The 20689-nt window shown below is 38.9% G+C and overlaps 1 protein-coding gene across 1 annotated transcript in view; it reads right to left on the bottom strand.

The window, feature by feature from the left end:
• The window catches only part of CAH1 (carbonic anhydrase 1), a 56622-nt gene extending 36260 nt beyond the window's left edge, over window positions 1-20362 (bottom strand). The window contains exon 1 of the mRNA XM_067764244.1: window positions 19819-20362. Coding sequence (XP_067620345.1) covers window positions 19819-19852 — 34 coding nt within the window. The 5' untranslated portion in view covers window positions 19853-20362. The remainder of the gene's footprint in view (window positions 1-19818) is intronic.
• Window positions 20363-20689: the final 327 nt, after the last annotated feature.

Genomic DNA, 20689 nt, shown 5'->3' with positions numbered 1-20689 from the left:
TACCATAAAAGCAGTTTGTTAAGTTTCTAGAGCTACTCAAATGGTAAATTAAAAATAAATTAATTACTGTAAATGAAGTGCTTGAAGACTAAAAGATAAACGGCACTCATGTGAATTTGCCCTTGTTTATTTTGAAGTTAAATTCACATTTAAGTAATCATATTGAAGAAGCGCCATTGGCACCTATATGTCTAAAGAACTTTTGTACCTTCTTTAGTTAGTCACTCAGCTGCTGACAAACTTGGCGCTGTCATAACAAAAATGTAAGAATTTGCAGAGAAGCTCAGGCTTAATCTTCTCGGTGGTATGACACTTCAAGCTATTATAATTGTTAAATGAAAATCACAGTTCTGTCTCTCTCGATGGGACGGTCATTGGAGTTCCGCGGAAAAATATCGTTCTTCCCGCAATAGGCCTGATTACATTCAAGACGGCGACTGCAAAGCGACCTTATCATTCTTTTTATGTTTTTTTAACATAATCAATAATTTGTATGAGTTTAAGCGGGGATTACCCTTATTGCTTTAAATGCATGAAAACATTTATTTGAAGCAATTTTTTGCTTATAATTTATTTAATAATTAGGGAAAAATTTAAACAACGTGACATCAGAACGGACAAGGCGACAGCTGTTTCGATTATACCTTGTAAATCTCTTCAAAGCCTTTTCTCCCGGGAGTGGAATTTGAACCCGCACTCCTACGATGGTTGAAGTGTTACTAACGGTAATCGCCGCTTAACTCATACGTATTTACAACATTGGTTAATGCGTTGTAGTTCTATTAATATAACAAAAGCAACAACACCACATTTCTTTGAAACCGCCTTACCAACGCATAACTTTACCACATGATGACATACGAAGTATGTCCAATGCATAAAGAAAATATGCAAAGAAGGCAATTGGGATATGGTTTACAACAACTAAGGTATGACGTGGCTGAATGCGTTTGTAACACTTCAACCATCGTAGGAGTGCGAGTTCAAATCCCACTCCCGGGAGAAAAGGCTTTGAAGAAATTTACAAGGTATAATCCAAACAGCTGTCGCCTTGTCCGTTCTGATGTCACGTTGTTTAAATTTTTCGCAAATTATTAAATAAATAATCAATAATATTTTTCTGATTTTTTACTGTTTGCTAAAATGTTTGTTTGTGACTGCTGCGTTCAAAGCAATCAAGCAGCCAATGCTTGCTTACTGTTATGGCCAAGCTTTGCTTTATTGTGTTTGTGGTTTGTATCGCTGTGTTCAACGTAATCAGGCCTTATGTGAACGGCATGTAAGAGAAAACAAATAAATACAAGGCGCGTTATAACTTCGAGGAGATTTAGACCGAGTTTCTCTTCCAAATTGCGCCGTGCTAATTTGTATAAATTAACGGAACGGGATCTACATGTTTTATGCAAACAGATACATTTTCGCTGAGAAGCTTTCCACGGCATAAAAGCACTCGAAGTATTTGTTGAACCACTGCCAAGGACTTACCCACTTTGTTCTAACGAATCTTATGTTGCTTTTCCCAGACCTTTAACCTAGGACCTTTGGTGTGGTCTGCTAGCGTCACATTACAGCGTGTAATAAAGAAAACAACTATGTACATGATTAGTTGTTAAACTACATTGATTACATTTGCAGTATCCTACAATTAGTAATGTGATTAAGAATACATGATAATTATTATTACAGTTAATTAGTTTTTGTTCCAAAAAGTTAAAATAACTTAAATTTTTATTAAATTGTTTTATAGAATACTAAAAATATTCATTGCAAGAGTTTGATAAGTTCAATTTTTTATGCCCAACACCGACACAAGATAATTTTTTTACCTCAACAGGAAGTTTTCCACAAAATATCTTACCGTAAACATCGTCATAGGAAATTAAGTTTTACTAATTTAAAAACTGTGTTCGTAGTTCAAGATTGAAATCTCAATTGCAGAATAGTTATCAAATATTAATTAATTAGCACAACTATAATGGAACATTTCTAAAGCAATGGGTTGTGGCTGATTGTAGTTGCCTAAAAGAACGAATCACAGTCAGGGAGTGTTGATACCCTACCCAAAAAATATGACAATTGCTAAAAAATAAGCTATATTATCATTGGCTTTTATACGGGATATTCAAAAAATTCACTTTTAGTTCAAAAAAGTCAGCTATTAAATTAGGTGTAAAGTCAGGCAGCGTTGGCATATATGTACATATGTAACTATCGCTTACTACTTTTTGGTTGTTATGATATAAAGAAAAACCAACTCTCACTTTTTTGGCCATCGTAGAGAAGCGAAATCTGAGCCGTGTTTTTTTTTACATCTATAGACGTTTACGCTCAAACTTTATGTGGACTGCTCAGCGTCAAACTTTAAATACACCTCTGAAATTGCTGCGCATAAATTTAGTACTACTAAATTTCAATACGCATTATACTCAGATGTAACTGAAATATGTGCCTATGTTTCACCTCAACACTAATTATTGTATCACCTCCGAAAATGGTGTGTATCAACTATTCATCGCAATCGATTCAGCTATATGTTATACATTATGACCACCAGAGGTTTGTATCTCCGATTTTAGGTACACCCTGTTCTGTAGCTAGTTATTTAACAACTGTCGCTAGATGGGTCTCCTAAGCATTATCTAAGCGAGGATAAGCGTTTTTTTACGCGCAAACGTAAACGTATACGCGTATACGCGTGTAAAAAAATATGGCTATTGTTGTTCACGTTACCGATTTTGGGAAATTGCCTGATCTGTCTGAGGCTTATCGGTGTGAAGAAAGTATAGCTTCACCAACGGTGAGGGAGAGTCACGGCTTGTTTCGAACGTCCACCACGCGTAGCTGCCCGTCTGGTCCTGGATATGTTTTTTTTTCAATTCGTTTTAATCGTAATTCGGTAGGTGGAAGAGAGTCTTCATGAATGAGTACGCACTCACCGAGCTTGGGTCCAATTTGTAGAGTCTTCCACTTTTGTCTTTTCTGGAGATCCTTCTGTTAGTCCTCTTTCACTTCTTGCTGAATTCAGAACATATGCCTTTTACCTTTTCCCAACGATTGATAGGATTAAAATTTGTATTATCCACTCCAGGTAGATCTAGGAGAGGACAACCTCTGAGGAAATGGCCGGGGCAGTGTAGTGCGAGAGTTTAAGACGGCTTCTATCCTCACTAAGAGAGTGGTAAAAACCTCAAAGGTCAATTTGTAGGTTCCTGCAGTGGAATGGAATTTGAAATTTTTTCCTACAGGGCACCGTTATAGGGCGCGGATGAGACAATAAACTGCGCGCCCACCGAAGCGGGATTTGGTGGTTAGGTCTCAAGGTGGACATATTTTGTAGAAAAAATACAAAATCGGCCACATAGCCTTTAAGTTTGGTGAGGCGTCAGCAGAGGGGCTTTTATTTGGAAAGGCCTACCAAAGTAAAGGCGGAGCACTTATAATTAGGCAATTTGAACAGAAATGGGTTAAGAGTTAACAGAGAACTTCGTTTCTCTTTTAACTCTTTTTAAAGAGAATAATAAACTTCTAATTCACACTAGTTTATTTGGCTTATTTGAGCCTAACTTAACTCATAGTTAGCTTGTTTTCATGAAGGGAAATAATTTTTTTTTTTTTTTTTTTCAATACAAAAATTTGTGGCTTCCACATATACATATGTATGTAATACTCCTATATTGCTACAAAAAGCTAAGTACATTCCCAAACATCAGAGTGCCGATATATTGCTGTTTAAACGTTTTTGTTTTTGTATTCAATAATCGAATGTACCTAAATTTAAATTTTCTCTTGTCACACTTATGCTGCTATAATCACAAAAATGTTATAGGCCGTCTTGTTTTGATTTCGAATTCAAAACACATTGCGAGCATTTTCTATTAGCAATATAGGAGTATGACATATATGGGCTTCCAAATATTGTTGAGTTCTGAGTTCTTGAGTTCAGCGTAAATGTTTTTTTTTGCTTCTATCTAAAAAAAAAACAAGTCTTAGTGCTTTTTTTCTTGTTTGCATGTCAATGAAAACCACAACCCTTTTTTTTGTCATCTAGGAACTATTTTATAACTACAAAATCCTTACAATCTTGCAAATATATTAAATTTTTAAATAAAACTATCAGGATACCTGAAGACGCGAAGACGTAGAAACGCGTGGGAGGGAAAAGGATAATTTAACTTTGTCTTCTAAATACTCAGCCGAAAAGCTTCATCAAACGAAAAAATATCAAAGAATTGCTAATGAATATGATCCGTGTTATTGATTTCTCAACGTGTGTTCTTGTGTGTACCGTTACCGTACTTATGACGATATCACTGATAAAAACTCTAATAACACCGCTTATATGTTTGAGAACAATTGATTTATTGCACCAAATTGTTTGTGGGTGATAATTTATCAAATTGTCACCACTGTGATTTTAAACTAATCCCTGAGAGTAAAAACAAACAAGTATTAATTATTTGGAGAAACAAATATGTACATATACACGCACATGTACACCTTGCACTTGATAAAAAAAATTATATATTTTTAAATAAATTTGAACCTTTCAAGGTGGTATTAATTACACGCAAGTCTGATCGATGTTCGGCTTAAGGTTTTGCGATAATGTATGCATTTTATTAAAAGCCTTGAAAATCACATGTATTAGAAGTTTTAGCGAAATGAATCGGAAATGTATGTATGTACGTTTGTAATATCTTTTGTTCAACAACCTTTTAGCCTGTTGAAACCTCTTGCATCATTTCCTGTTCTGTAACTCGATCAAGGAGAAAGCTGAAGCCACTGAAGTGAAACTCTTTAGATTTCCTTTTATCAAATTCGCAATTTTAAATTTTTCTAAAGAATAATTTTAAGACTTTGCTACTCAGTAACAAAATTTCTATTGATATTCGTTTGCCTGTTCACCGAAATAATGAAGCCAGTAAAATCAACAAATCAGGTTTGTTGTTCTTGAATTAACAAAACAAACAGTTTGTTTAGTAATTTCAACAGAACAGACTCAAGTTAACATTATTCTATAAAATACTATCATACTAACATACTATCCATCAATCTAACAGAGTTTTCTGTTAAAGGAACTGGTTTAATTGTTATTTCAACAGGGAACAGCTGTAAATATTAGGTATATACACTAATTTGTTTTTATGACTATCGTGCCATAGAGATCTCTGTCACATCAACAGCCACTGTTATTCTTATGTTGACGGAAATCTGTTGTTTTAACAGTTTTCAAAGGTATCCTGAGGTGACATTAATGGCCGGTTTTTCAGCATAACCTTAAACTCCAGTTAAAGTTGACTAAAGTTTAAGCTTGCCATTTTGTTCGATAACATAAAATTGTGGTGCTCATTTGAGCTTAAGCGGCCAAAGTGGCAGGATTAAACTCCAGTCAACTTCAACTGTAGTTTAAACTCGCACTGAAAAACCAGGCCTAATAATTATTTGTTAACGGAGCAGAGTTAGACGGCCACCGTGGTGTGATGGTAGCGTGTTATACCTACCACACTGAAATCCCTGCGTTCAAAGATTGGAAAAATCAATATCAAAATCTTCAGAATGAACCTGTTTTTTAATTAGAAAAATTTTTTTAACCGGGTTCGACCCGCAAATTTGTATTTATTGTTTTTTTAACAGTACTGAGGCTTACATTTGACGATTATTATTTTTTGTTGATTTGATTGTTGAAACGGTCAATTCAGAATCAACAACAGCCGATGCACTCGGAGGATGTGCGGATCACTGCTAAGATGTAACTGGCCCGCAAAAACTTGAATGAGGAATTTTCGGTTTAGAAGTTACTCGGAATTCGAACTTTTACATTAAAAACCCCAGAAATCTGGGCATCCTAACAGACATCTAATTGATGAGGCTACACCGCCCAGGGACTTAAAGGGTCATCTCCGTAAGTATTATGACGAAATACGGCACCTGAGAACACAGTCGCATGAATCAAAAAAGCACAAGCAGGTCCTCAGTGATATCCACAAACAGGCATCGGACCTCGATGCCAGGAATTGCCCGGTAAATGCGGTACCCAAAGAAAAATACTCAGAACTAGCAGAGGAGGAACGCACTCTCCCTAGGGAAACACGTGTCACTCTAGCTCAACTTCGACCTGGATACTGTAACAGGTAAAACTCTTACCCATCCAGAATCAACACCGGCATACAAAACATATGTTCCACTTGCAATGTGGCCCACATAATACCAACCATCTCTTTAATTGTATTGTGGAACCAACGCCTCTAACACCCCTCTCATTATGGTCCGCCCCTGTTGAAACAGCAAGTTTCCTTGGACTACCGTTAGAAGACATTGATAACAATTTGTGATTGGTCGCACCCATTTGATGGGGTGAAGCACTGCTACAACAACAACAATCATGAAAAAACTAAAATTCGGGTTTGATTCTGAATCTTTAATGAACGACAGTGGCTGCCTGAGGCTTCGAAAGCGAAAATTTCCTGAGCCTGTGCTCAGTATTGAAATTAATTTATTGTTAAGCTCCACATTGTTAGCGCTAAAGTTTTGCTTAGGGAAGCTGATTTCTAACACTAATGATTGAGAATCTAGCTCCACGCCCTTGCGCTAAGTTAGATCGTTTTTGAGACAAGTTTAAAGAAAAGGTGTTCCTCAATAAGTGTCGATATGAGTCATCTTCGAAGAATGAGCAGAGATTGGGCGATTTTTAACTCATCCGACGATATGTGATATATGAAATAAGTTGTGGTACCGCATAATCTCTACTACATTATGTATTTGCCTACAATCTACTGCTGGTTATTTAAGTGTAGGTACAATGTGTTGTGTCTCCCGAAATACGAATGCGTGCCTTCTTGTTTCTATGCAACTTTGCCTCCCATAAACACAAGCAGAGGTAATGAGACTGAGTTGTTTATACCTTACCAGAAGACCCGGCAGACGTTGTTCTGCCCTAAATTTGGTCTATCTGCATACATTTTAATGAGCTTTTTCCGTCTAACTCTGCCCTCCCGCCCTCTTCACTTTTTTTCTAATTCTTTTATTCACTCCTCCCTCCGCCTTTTTCGCTTCATCTATCTCCATATTCGTATCATTCTATCTCTTTCTCAGTCTTCTTCTCTCTTTTCTCTTCTCTCAAGTTCTTCTCATTCATTCTGCAAAACAAATTCAAAATCGGTTGAGTAGTTTAGGAGTCCATCGCCGCCGAAAATGTTGTGACACGTGTTTATATATTAAGATATGTAGGTACCTTAGTTTTTGCAATTGAATAGAAAATGTTGCTTTTGTTATACTTAAAAAAATAATAAAAAAAAATTAAATATGTTCATAAAACTCTTATGATTGGAAACTTTTAGCAAAAGCCAGTTGCGAATTGGTATGGATCGAAACATGGAATTAGGTGGATGGAAACATGGAATTGAGGGAGATGAAGAAACAAACCTTATTAAGATGGAAGCTAGCCCCTTATTCTGCAAGTTTGAGCTTTAAGAGGTACCCTTTTATCTCATACCAATCATATGAAAAAAAGTGTACTCACCCTTACAGAATTCAGGACCAGGAAATTCAAAGGGTTGAGGAGCGCAATTTATAAACCTCACCTACTCGAAACGAATCTTATTACAAAGTTGATCATATCAGACTTCTTTTCTATAGAACAGAACTGGACAAGCTAAATATATCCCACAGCTGGTTAGGGGGTTAGAATTGACCCACGGTAGGTAGGCCTGTCGTAAGAGGCGACTAACATCGATTTCCAGGTTGCCGTTTTCATTTTTACACAAGTTTGACCCTGGTAACAAGAAGCTAAAGCTCTTCATATGCACGCCTTTCTACCTCTGCTTTTTTTCTACCTGTAAAGGCGTCTCGCTTCCTTTTTCTACTCCAGCGTTTTTTCTTTTGGTTTTTCACTAGTCGCCGGTCTTTTCGTTTTTCCTCGGCGGTGGTACGAAGTGCTTTAGAGTTATGTTCCCACTGCTCCTGCATTCCGTTGGGTTGACTTGTGCTCTCAGAGAGCAGGTGTGATTTACTCATCTCAATATGGATGATTTCATCACAGACTTTGAGCTTAACACCTAGCACCCATATTACCTTTATAACTCAAAGCACACTACCTCACATAGATCAAGGCTAAGTCATATCGCAAATAAGAAGCCAGACCAATTAATGCGAATTTGTGTTCAGGTTGTGATAACCTCTTAAAATATAAGAATCAATTTAATGAGCTCCAGACAGACACGTGTACAATGTGTGACTGTGTTTATGTGAATATGTAAACTCGCAATTTGTGTTCAATACTTTCCATTATTATGCATGGGTTTAACGAAAGGTTCAAAGGAAAAATTCCATTCTTAGTTCAAATAAGACAGTCTTATCAGAAAAGTTTAATATGTATGTATTTGTTTGTTTATATATAAATCAATATACATACAAACGTGTACACATATTTTTATTAAAATCTTTTTTTTTACTTTTTTAAAATTTCAGTACGTGGGTGACAGAGCTTAGCTCGGTGTGATTTAATTTTACATAAGAAATTTTACAACTGCATAATGTAGATTTATAAAAATACGAGCCGGGGTCGCATCTTGCGCAACCAATATAAAAGTTTCTTATCAAATATCAACAGAAACCAGCTGTTCTATCAATTAAAACTTACATCTTGCGCTGCCATCAAGCGTATGATAGCAACTGCCGGCAATGCAGTGCAAATATTCACAATAGTGCCATAGTACAAATAGATTTCTTTGTGTGCTCACAATCGTTTATTTTTAACAAATTATTTTAATAAAATATAGCTAAACAAAATCCCTACGACCAAAATTGCCCAAAGCTCGCTAATAGCCCGAATCTCCATCTTTACAACCAAAACTTTATTTACCCGTACATAAAAACAGCAATTAGAAATAATATATATGATATGATTAGATGGTCCTACACAGAAGTAGTATTTCTATTTTAAAAAACTTTATGAAATGCATTTCGTTTGATTTCTATGGCGGCATATTTCATTTTAGGCTTCTCTCTATATTGCAAACGAAGGCAAAACGCCTCCAAACGATATCGTCTGGAAATGGTATTCTCTTTTATTTTCGTTCGGCCTATACGTTTCATACGTTATGGCAACCATATGCCATTGTTTAACACAGTGCAAATACACTAGCAATTCGTCGCTGAGGCGAAACGAAGGTTCGTTTAGTAATAGGAATGAGGTCCTTAATTTCCTTTAAAATTCCCAGCATGTGGCAACCTTGCAAAACATACTTGGAAGTAACAGCAAAGTAAGACAGATAAGAATTCAGCTTATTTGCAATATACGAAATTTCATCTAACACGGTAAGCGGTTTTCGAGATAGCAGCGGATATATGAATCAGTGACAACCCTCCCTAAAAATATTCCTCAGAAGCATGGTATAAGAAACCTTATGTTTCATAACCAAAATTGGCATATCTCGCTCAATTTTGTTTTATTTTCAAATATGTGACAGTCTTGTAAAACACGATGTAACATCGAGTTGGCGGGAAAAAAAGATAACGAAGTATGCTTCGACTTTGCAAGACAACGAATTCATAGTTCTTACGGTCCTTTGACAATATGTGCTCTTTGGCTTGCAACTAATTTGGCAGTCCTTAATAGAAGGTGCGACTGATTGGGCTGTTCTAGTGTTATACAAGCATGACTTGGGTGCGAAGATGACAACCCCACTTTTTTCCTTGTCTTTTCTACTTTAAAGAGTATGATACGGCTGAAAAGTGCCTGCGCTAGACGAACTCTTTATCATGTTGTTGTTGTTGTTGTAGCAGTGCTTCGCCCCACCTAACAGCCGCGACCATTCACAAATTGTCATCAATATCCTCTAACGGGAGTCCAAGGAAACTTGCTGTTTCAACAGGGGTGATGAAAGGGTTGTTAGAGGCGTTGGTTCCACATTACAATTAAAGAGATGGTTGGTGGCATGTGGGGACACATTGCAAGCGGGGCATACATTTTGTATGTCGGGGTTTATTCTGGATAGGTAAGAGTTTAATCCGTTACAGTATCCAGAACGAAGTTGAGCAAGAGTGACACGCGTTGCCCTGGGGAGTATGCGTTCCTCTTCCACAAGTTTTGGGTACTTTTCTTTGAGTACTGGATTCACCGGGAAATTCCTGACATAAAGGTCCGACGCCTGTTTGTGGAGTTCACCAAGGACCTGCTTGCATTTTTTTGCTTCATACGGCTGGGTTCTCAGGTGCCGTATTTCCTCAAAACGCTTACGGAAATGACTCCTTAAGCCCCTAGGCGGTGTTGGCTCGTCAATCAGATGTCTGTTTGGATGCCCAGGTTTCTGGGTATTCAACAGGAACTGTTTGGTTAGCATCTCATTTCTCTCCCTGATGGGGAGTATTCTCGCCTCATTATGTAGATGGTGTTCTGGGGATATAAGAAGGCAGCCCGTGGTGATTCTGAGAGCAGTATTTTGGCAGGCCTGTAGCTTCTTCCAGTGGGTAATTTTTAGGCTTGGCGACCATATGGGTGACGCGTAGCACGTAAACGGCTGGCCAATTGCTTTGTATGTAGTATTGAGCGTTTCTTTATCTTTTCCCCAGGTACTGCCAGCAAGGAATTTGAGGATTTTATTACGGCTCTGGATTTTCGGAACAATTGCGGCTGCGTGCTCACCAAAATGTAGATCCTGATCAAACGTCACACCCAAGATTTTGGGGTGTAGGACAGTCGGTAGCGTAGTGCCATCGACGTGGATGTTCAAAATGGTCGACATTTGGGACGTCCATGTTGTAAATAAGGTCGCGGAAGATTTAGTCGGTGATAATGCCAGGTTTCGCGAGGCGAAAAAACTGGAGAGATCAGGGAGGTAGCCGTTTATTCCGTTGCCGTGCTCATCGATCTGCAGGCATGGGCCTGTGGCCAGCATTGTGCAGTCATCGTATGAAACGATAGTGACTCCTTCTGGTGGTGAAGGTAGCTTAGATATGTAGAAATTAAACAAAAGTGGGGATAGGACACCACCCTGTTCTTGTTTAATTCTTCTTGGTTTTGATGTTTCGTTTCAAAATTGCACCGATGCCTGCCGACCACCCAGATAATTTGCGGTCCACCTTTTAAGACATGGGGGAAGGGTAGACCCTTCCAGGTCTTGCTGTAACGTTCCATGGTTGACCGTATCAAAAGCTTTTGATAGGTCTAGCGTTACGAGTACTGTTCTATAGTGGGGGTTTTGATTTAAACCGCAATTTATCTGGGTGCTGATGGCATTTAGCGCGGTGGTGGTGCTATGGAGTTTTCTGAAGCCATGCTGATGAGAGGCTAGCTGCAAATTTGCTTGGAAGTAGGAGAGCAAAATTGCTTCACGCGTCTTTGCTACTGGCGATAGGAGAGATATCGGACGATACGACTCTCCTATGTTAGCTGGGACCACCTTGGCCATTTTCCATTTTTCGGGTATGACAAAGGTGGAAAGAGACAGGTTGAAGACATGTGCTAAGTATTTGAAACCCTCTTTCCCTAGGCTTTTAAGCATCGGCATGGCTATACCGTCTGGGCCCACTGCTTTGGATGGTTTAGCGTGACCAATGGCATCTCCAACCTCTCTGGCGGTGATGGTAATTGGTGACGCGCTGAATTTATGTTTATGTGCGTGTTTGTTGGCCCTCCGTCTATCTTTGTCGACCGTAGAATGCATTACATATTGACGGCAGAAAGCGCTCGCGCATTTTTTCGAATCCGACAGCACTTTATCGCCGAAGGCGATGGAAACTTTGTCATTGTGCTTAGACGGATTCGATAGGGACTTTACGGTGGACCAAAGTTTACCCACACCGGCAGAGATGTTACAACCTCTTAGGTGCTCCTCCCATTTCGCCAGCTTGTGTTCATCCACAAGCAATCTGATGCGTTGGTTTATGTCCCTTATTTGGGGGTCGCCTGGGTCGAGCTGTCGAGCTGTCTTATAAGGTCACGTTCTCTCGCTAAATTTGCGGCATCCGCCGATAAGAGGGGCCGAATTCGGGAATTTTCCCGGCGGGAATGAAACGTGCCGAGGCGGATTCAATGACCTTGCGGAAGGCACGCTCCCCTTGGCGGGCATCAGTCGGGATAGGGAGGGCAGCAAAGAGGTTGTCTGTAAAAGATTTGTATTCCTCCCACTTTCCTTTTTTTAAGTTTATGAAAGTGCGTTTTTCTGTAACGATGAAGTTGGCGGTACGCTCGAACGAAATTAGTATAGGCAGGTGGTCGGATGCCAATGTTACCATCGGCTGCCAGTTGACGCAGTTTACGAGTTCTTCGCCCACGATTGAGATATCCGGCGAACTGTGACAACTTCCTACCATACGTGTGGGGGCGTCTCCTTTTATTGTGCAGAACGTCGTTTCTTCTATTTGATCCGCCAACATCTCACCAATACTGTTCGCCTGCAAGTTTGAATGACATAGATCGTGATGGGAATTAAAGTCGCCTAAGATAATGCGATTGTTACCAGTGAGTAAGGCGCTCATATTAGGGCGGTATCCACTGGGGCAGCAGGTGGCAGGAGGGATGTAGATGTTGTTGATTTCTAGGTTTGCATCGCCTGACCGGACAGATAGGCCTTGACGTTCTAAGACATTGTCCCTGCGGTCGATACCAGGATCAAATATATGATATTGCACAGAGTGGTGTATGATAAACGCGAGGCCGCCTCCATTTCCGCTCATGCGATCTTTTCTGTGGACATTATACCCAGAACAGGTTTGCTGTGAGTTTAGTCTCTTGAATCGCAGCAATGCGGATGTTGTGCCGCTTCATGAAATCGACTATCTCCGTGATCTTCCCAGTTAATCCATTACTGTTTAACTGCAGAATTCTGAAGTGCATAGGGGGATACGTCGCCACTCTGGGAGTAAGTGACGGGTGACTATGCCTGGGTTGAGGAAGGCCAGGACGCAACTGCTGTTGTGGCCCTGGGACTGGACGTCCTTGGGCAAGCATTGTGGTACCCGGTAGATTGAAGTTTGCGACCTGGCAACATGGCGCAATGAAACCCGTCGGGGGGTTGCCGTCGCGGAGACCAGAACATCTAGGAAAGTGGCACCGCCCAAGGCAGGAGCTGCATTGGGCGGATGTCGCAAACATATATATTCTGTGCTGGCAAACGGGGTTAGGGACTAAGAGTCTGTTTCCCTGACCTACACGATTGCTTCCGAAAAGAAGGGGGGGGGGGGGGAGAAGACGGGGGCAGGGGCTGATGCTCAGCATTGCTACCGACTCTACTACGAAGATAGTAGTTATGAGTGGTAGCAGCTGTTTGAGTTGTTGGCGACGCGGGGCAGCGGGTACTAGTTGTGGCTTGCTGAGCAGCTGGGCTGCTGGAAGGTAGTGGGGGGCGCTAAGGCGTAGACTACGGGACGCCCTTGAGCAAGGAGCCACAAAAGATTTATAAAAGTTACGTGGACGTCGGGTTTTGGGATCAAGCCCAGAACAACCTGTCCGATGCAACCATCCCTTACACGAGACACACTGAACAGAGTATGACCGTCCAAAAAGATTCTTTTCCGGCAGATGCAGCAAAACCATTTCTCAGGACCGGGGTCAGGAGACGGACCCGGATTGGATTCGATACCTCCTCTGAGCAAGAGAGTATGGAGCAGTCCCGGTGCAAGGAGCTGCTGGGAGGATGACAATTTGTGGGAGGGACGCAACAAATTAAACGGGGTTATACTGAAATGACAGTCCTTGGTCGGGAAAAATCCCGAGTCGCTCCGGTACATAGAACCGACTGCCTTGGGAAGCGGTCTTTATCATCTCTAACCTCTATGTTCCTACCAGAAAACTGCAGACTTGTAGTATGTTTTTGTTGTTGTTGTAGCGATAAGAACCCTCCCCGAAGGCCTTGGGGAGTGTTATCGATGTTGATGGTCCTTTTCCGGATGCAGGTCCGGTACCAAACTCGACCATCTCGGGAACGATTTGTTATGACCACATGCGACCTTCTTGGCCATCCCGCCCTCCCTAGATCCATGAGGAGTTCGGGGTCGCCAGAGCCTCGGCTGTTAATGAAACAAGATTCGCTACGGATAGGTGAGGTTGACAATTGGGTTTGGAGAAGGTATATATTGCGCTGGCAACATGAAAGTGTTGCGCTACACAACCCCTTGAATCTGATATTTTAGTCGCCTCTTACGACAGGCATACCTACCGCGGGTATATTCCGACCCCCTAACCCGCTGGGGAAGACTTGTAGTATCACTACCTTCAGTATCGAATGCTTTTTCATATTTTTATTTTTTTCCGATGCTTCAGTGCTACACACGAAACGAGTGGCAGATCGATACTTTTCATTCCAACATATATAGGTTCGAATATCGATACAAGCCACAGTCTTGTAGCCTCCCAGTAGTGAAAAAGATGCTCGCAAGGCAAGTTTGCTACAAACGGCAATGTTAATAGGTACTACTTAGAAATTTTAAACTCCAAATAAAGTTGTCTAGTTTGAACCCGCAACTTAAGCCAAGATGAGCAGTAAAATTTTATGCAAATTACCAAATTCGCAAAGTTAAACTCTAGTAACTGCAGCCTAAACTTGCACTGAAAAACCGGGCCTTAATAGCATATTTTCTTCTTTGTTTTATTTTATTATTCATGCTCTCTGCTCAATTTAAGTTTTGTTTACATTATTTGTTTCTTAATTCAACCCACCATACCTATAAATATATCTACGTACAAATATATACAGGACCAGATTAACAAGTAGGCAGACTGTGACTCTAGAATGTTTGTACGATATGGGTATCAAACGAAAGGTGTTACTGAGCATTTTAAGAGGGAGTGGGCATTAGGTCTATAGGTGGACGCCTTTTCGAGATATCGCCATTAGGGTGGGCCAGGGGTGACTCTAGAATGTTTGTACGATATGGGTATCAAACGGAAGGTGTTACTGAGCATTTTAAGAGGGAGTGGACACTAGGTCTACAGGTGGACGCCTTTTCGAGATATCGCCATTAGGGTGGGCCAGGGGTGACTCTAGAATGTTTGTACGATATGGGTATCAAACGAAAGGTGTTACTGAGCATTTTAAGAGGGAGTGGGCATTAGGTCTATAGGTGGACGCCTTTTCGAGATATCGCCATTAGGGTGGGACAGGGGTGACTCTGGTATGTTTTTGTACGATATGGATATCCAATTAAAGGTATTAATGAGGGTTTTAAAAGCGAGTGGCCCTTAGATGTATATGTGAAGGCGTTCTCGCGATATCGACCAAAATGTGGACCAGGTGATCCAGAAAATCATCTGTCGGGTACTGCTAATTTATTTATATATGCAATACCACTAACAGTATTCCTGCCAAGATTCCAAGGGCTGTTGATTTCGCCTTGTAGAACTTTTTCATTTTCTTCTACTTAATATGGTAGGTGTCACACCCATTTTACAAAGTTTTTTCCAAGGTTATATTTTGCGTCAATAAACCAATCCAGTTACCATGTTTCATCCCTTTTTTCGTATTTGGTATAGAATTATGGCATTTTTTTCATTTTTCGTAATTTTCGATATCGATAAAGTGGGCGTGGTTATGGTCAGATTTCGCCCATTTTTTATACCAAGAAAAAGTGAGTTCAGGTAAGTACGTGGGCTAAGTTTAGTAAATATATATCGGATTTTGCTAAAGTTATTGTGTTAACGGCCGAGCGGAAGGACAGACGGTGGACTGTGTATAAAAACTGGGCGTGGCTTCCACCGATTTCGCCCATTTTCACAGAGAACAGTTACCGTCATAGAATCTATGCTCCTACCAAATTTGAGAAGGATTGGTAAATTTTTGTTCGACTTATGGCAATAAAAGTGTTCTAGACAAACTAAATGAAAATGGGCGGAGCCACGCCCATTTTGAAATTTTCTTTTATTTTTGTATTTTGTTGCATCATATCATTACTGGAGTTGAATTTTGACTTAATTTACTTATATACAGTAAAGATATTAAATTGTTTGTTAAAATTTGAATTTAAAAAAATTTTTTTTTAAAAAGTAGGCGTGTTCTTCATCCAATTTTGCTAATTTTTATTTAGCACATATAGAGTAATAGTAGTAACGTTCCTGCCAAATTTCATCATGATATCTTCAACGACTGCCAAATTACAGCTTGCAAAACTTTTAAATTACCTTCTTGTAAAAGTGGGCGTTGCCACGCCCATTGTCCAAAATCTTACTAATTTTCTATTCTGCGTCATAACGTCAACCCATCTACCAAGTTTCGTCGCTTTATCTGTCTTTTGTAATGAATTATCGCACTTTTTCGGTTTTTCGAAATTTTCGATATCGAAAAAGTGGGCGTGGTTATAGTCCGATATCGTTCATTTTAAATAGCGATCTGAGATGAGTGCTCAGGAACCTACATACCAAATTTCATCAAGATACCTCAAAATTTACTCAAGTTATCGTGTTAACGGACGGACGGACGGACGGACATGGCTCAATCAAATTTTTTTTCGATCCTGATTATTTTGATATATGGAAGTCTATATCTATCTCGATTCCTTTATATATGTACAACCAACCGTTATCCAATCAAACTTAATATACTCTGTGAGCTCTGCTCAACTGAGTATAAAAAACACTAGTAGATAAGCTCAGAAGGACGCATGGTGAACCAAAAAGAAATAATGAAAAGGAAAATAATGGCACCTGGACGACTACTGGAAAAGCAACATATAAATTGGCAAACTTTTTATACAACATTAACACAGCGTTCAAAACATCGAACAATCTAGGGCGGAAACTAAGAACTAACACTAACTAAGAGGATCCGTTTAGCACGACGTATACAAGCTTACCTGCGGATGCCAACATAGTTACATAGGACAAACAGGGTGGCAAATAAGAACCATGTTAGAGAGAACATTAGAGATTACAACAAAAAAACACGGAATCCAAACATTATACCAAAGTCCAACTTCGCGAATCACATGGTCGAAAATTAATGTTCCCAACAAACATCAATAAAACAGTTAGGGTTCTTCACATACAAGCAAAAGGCCAACGTACTCGAAAATATGGAAATCTACAAACAGAAAACATTCGACGGTAGAATAATAAACGAACAGATAAACACAATTTCTGACACAATATTCGAGTCTTTAAAACTTGTTTGCAAGAAACAAATAATCACACAGGTACAACAGACAAATACACAACAACAAATAAACACAAAACAATTAACGCACCAAAACAACAAACCCACAAAGAAGGTCAAACGACTAAAATAACGGACTTTTACCTGCCTCAGTCAGCCACACAAATCGATCAGTAAAACCCACCCTTGGTTCTGAATGAGCACACAGCACATACACATAACTAAATATACATACGCATCAATTTTGACAATACCTTTTCATGTACTTACGAACTATAAATACAGGACAAACGACAACAACAGGTCACAACGAAAATCGACACTGATGATGACACAACGCCGAAACCGGTTTGTCTCGAAACCAAATTTGACAAGGGATGACGGAAAATCCTTCCAATATACATCATTTATCCACCCTGTCGGTAAATCAACAAAACAAAATAAGTTATCTAATTTCCTTAAAAAGAAGTCCAAAGTTTCATTTGCTTGTAAACAAATAACATAAAACAAATATTAGCCCATAATACCATTATTAAGTGTGAACTTTTATTTTTACAAAACGTTACCAAAATATTAAAAAATCGATTAATAATAAAAAAAATTATCTCCAGAAACGGACCAAAAAAGTTCGAAAAAGTACGCAAATTTCAATTTCGAGTATTTATTTGAAGAAAATAAGGATACATTTATCAATTTCAATAAAAATTTAGCCTTCAGTGGCATAGAGACCAAAAACAAAAAAAAAAAACTGCCAATTAGTTCTGCAAACTAGAGCTTACGATTTCTCGAACTTGTTCGAGAAGATATTTCTCGCGAGTCTCGCCTTCTCGCGAGATTCTCGAATTTCGAATGACTCGTGTTCTCGATGTCTCGTTAAAAAAAATAAAATATTGTGAACAAAATTATATATATAATAATATGTTTTGAGTTAAATGTCATTAGAAAGCAATATCATCAACAAAAAATTCACAAGTAAAAAAACCCAAGTGTATAAATACTGTCCATACAGCAATTAAGTTTATGTCGAGAAGCTCGCGAGATTTACGAGTACTTCGAGATACGAGAATCTCGCGAGAAGTCGAGTTCTCGATTTCTCGGGTCTCGAAAATCTCGCTTGTGTTCGAGAAGAAATCGTAAGCTCTACTGCAAACCGAAAAAATGTTTAGACAAGTCTTATATTTTTTTATATCAGCTATGAAGAAATAAAAAATTTTAATTAGTAAGTTTTGAAAACTATGCAATTTGACATATGATCTGTGTGATCTGTTGTAGAGATAATAAAAAACTGTATCACAATAATGAATTCCTCATACTGAAATACCCTATATCGGTATTTTTAAGAAAAATTATAAATAAAGCATTTAGTTTAAACGGATTAAACGTGTCTGGCTAGACAAAGCTACTATGAAAATTGTCTGGCAATTTGTTTTTTTTTTTTTTAAATCTACCACCAAAGTGGTTTTTGAAGTGGCTACACTGCATGAAGATTCGAATACTCAACTTTAACCTTATATGTACATATATAGTTGCAATTTAGAAAAGGCAAAGGTATTTTTTTCGTGGAAGTATGCAGTATTCAGCAACCTGTGGTGGTATCGGGCATCAGTTACGTGATCGAATACTGTTTTAGTCACAAAATCTCTCGGATGATAGCATCATGGCGGAACCATGTAGGTTACGTGTGGAAATCAGCTGATTGGTACATTTTTAATAAATTTTGTATACCTGCTTATACTTTCGGCGGAATACGATATTGACATTATGAAAAAATTAATTCTTAAGCTTATCCGATAAGGCAGCTGCAATCGATAATTGGTGACTATGCGGACTTAATAAGTAACGGTCGTTTTCACCGTCCTCGGTTAACGCAAACTGACATCTTATTTGACAGGAAACGGTCGATCGGTCTGTCAAATAAAGTGCCATTTAGCAACAACTAAATAGGTATAATGATAACGGCCCTAATTAGATTATTGTTTTGGTAATAGTCTAGTTGAGGGGTCGGCTGCTAATACGCTACCAAAAATATCGAGTGAGGTGTCAAAAGACGCGTATTAATCTCGAGAACAATAATCCGGAAAAGAAAAATTTTATCTCTGTCCGGAGATATTTGCAGTTGAAGTTGGCGATTTCCATGTGGTTGTTGTTGTGTTCGTACCCACAAAAAAAATTGTGCATCACCGTGGCGGATTATTTTTTATAATCGCGGCCGAAGGCCGCCAACGCAGAAAGGTGTTCTGCGCAAAAATACTATGGATCCGACCCCCGGTTTCGGAGGTACCCGCGGGTCTTTTTTCGGTTTTTCGTTAATATCTTTTGAACGCGTTAAAATTTTTATTTTCCGCCTTCGGATTATTAATACTGATGTCAAGACGCGTCGTTTGACACCTCTCTCGATATTTTTGGTAGCGTATTAGCAGTCGACCCCTCAACTAGACTATTACCATTGTTTTTATTACTAGTTGAACATTTAAAAAATTAAATAAATTAAAATAAAATTTTTCAAGCCACAGCTTAATCTTTTACACTGTTTGAAAGAAAAAAAATGATACTTACGGATTTTTCTGAAACGGTTTAACATAGTACATATGTACTATCTTACCTTTACCGGAGCGTGCCAATTTATATATATATATATATATATATGTATATACATATATATACCTACGTACATATTAACATACATATATACATGTTTAGAAATGTGGATCTGACGATAAGACACTTGACTTACCATTTTCTTCAGTGTAGCCCCAATGTGAGCTCATATTTGAATTGGGTGTAGTGTTGTGGTTGTGTGGAAATTCAAATTTTTACAATCAACACTTTTAAAACAATTCCAACACTTTCGCGAACCGAAAACAAATAATAGTTTGATAAAAGTTACAACAAAACTTAACCAGAATAAATAACAACAAAAGTAAATAGAAAACAAATCACAACGTAAAAATGCGAAAAGTCGGATGATTTTATGCCTTTTTTATTTTTTTTTCTCAGATGAGCTACTGACGGTTATTTTGAGAGCGGTAAAAGCAATAAATTGAATTGCCAATTAAATATGTAGCTTTATAGAAAAACACGTTTGAGTCTGATGTTGATGAGAAACCGTGATCAATGGAAAGTCAAAAATATATATATAATAAATATGTATTTCTTAAAGCCAGCGCGCGTGTGAATGAGCGCGGAAAACAAAATTGCTGCTAAAGACGTCTCACACGTTTGTCTGTCCAAAGAAGACTGTTGAGTGCTGAGTGGCTGAATGTTCAGGGCTATGAGCTGGCTGTATGGTGTCTGTTTATACTGGAACTGAACCGAATTTAACTTAAGCTAGGTAGCCACTCCGTCGAGCCAGCCAACCAATCGGCTAGCTGGATAGTCAGATAGTCTGGCATTCGTTCGGGAATTAAGATATATGTACATACGTATGTGCATATGTATATGTCAACTTTTAATTTTCGTGACCAATTTCAGAACGTACGAGTTAAGGCACAACACCATAGAAAAGCCGAAATCCCAAGGCATTAAGGTGTTCCTTGATTCGTTATTGTAGTTTCAACATTAAGCGCGATATGCAGACCACAAGAAAACGCTAAAGAAATTTTTGA

Source organism: Eurosta solidaginis, chromosome 2, assembly GCF_040869045.1.
Source record: "Eurosta solidaginis isolate ZX-2024a chromosome 2, ASM4086904v1, whole genome shotgun sequence".
NCBI classification, from domain to species: domain Eukaryota; kingdom Metazoa; phylum Arthropoda; class Insecta; order Diptera; family Tephritidae; genus Eurosta; species Eurosta solidaginis.
This window is presented reverse-complemented; position numbering and strand designations above follow the sequence as displayed.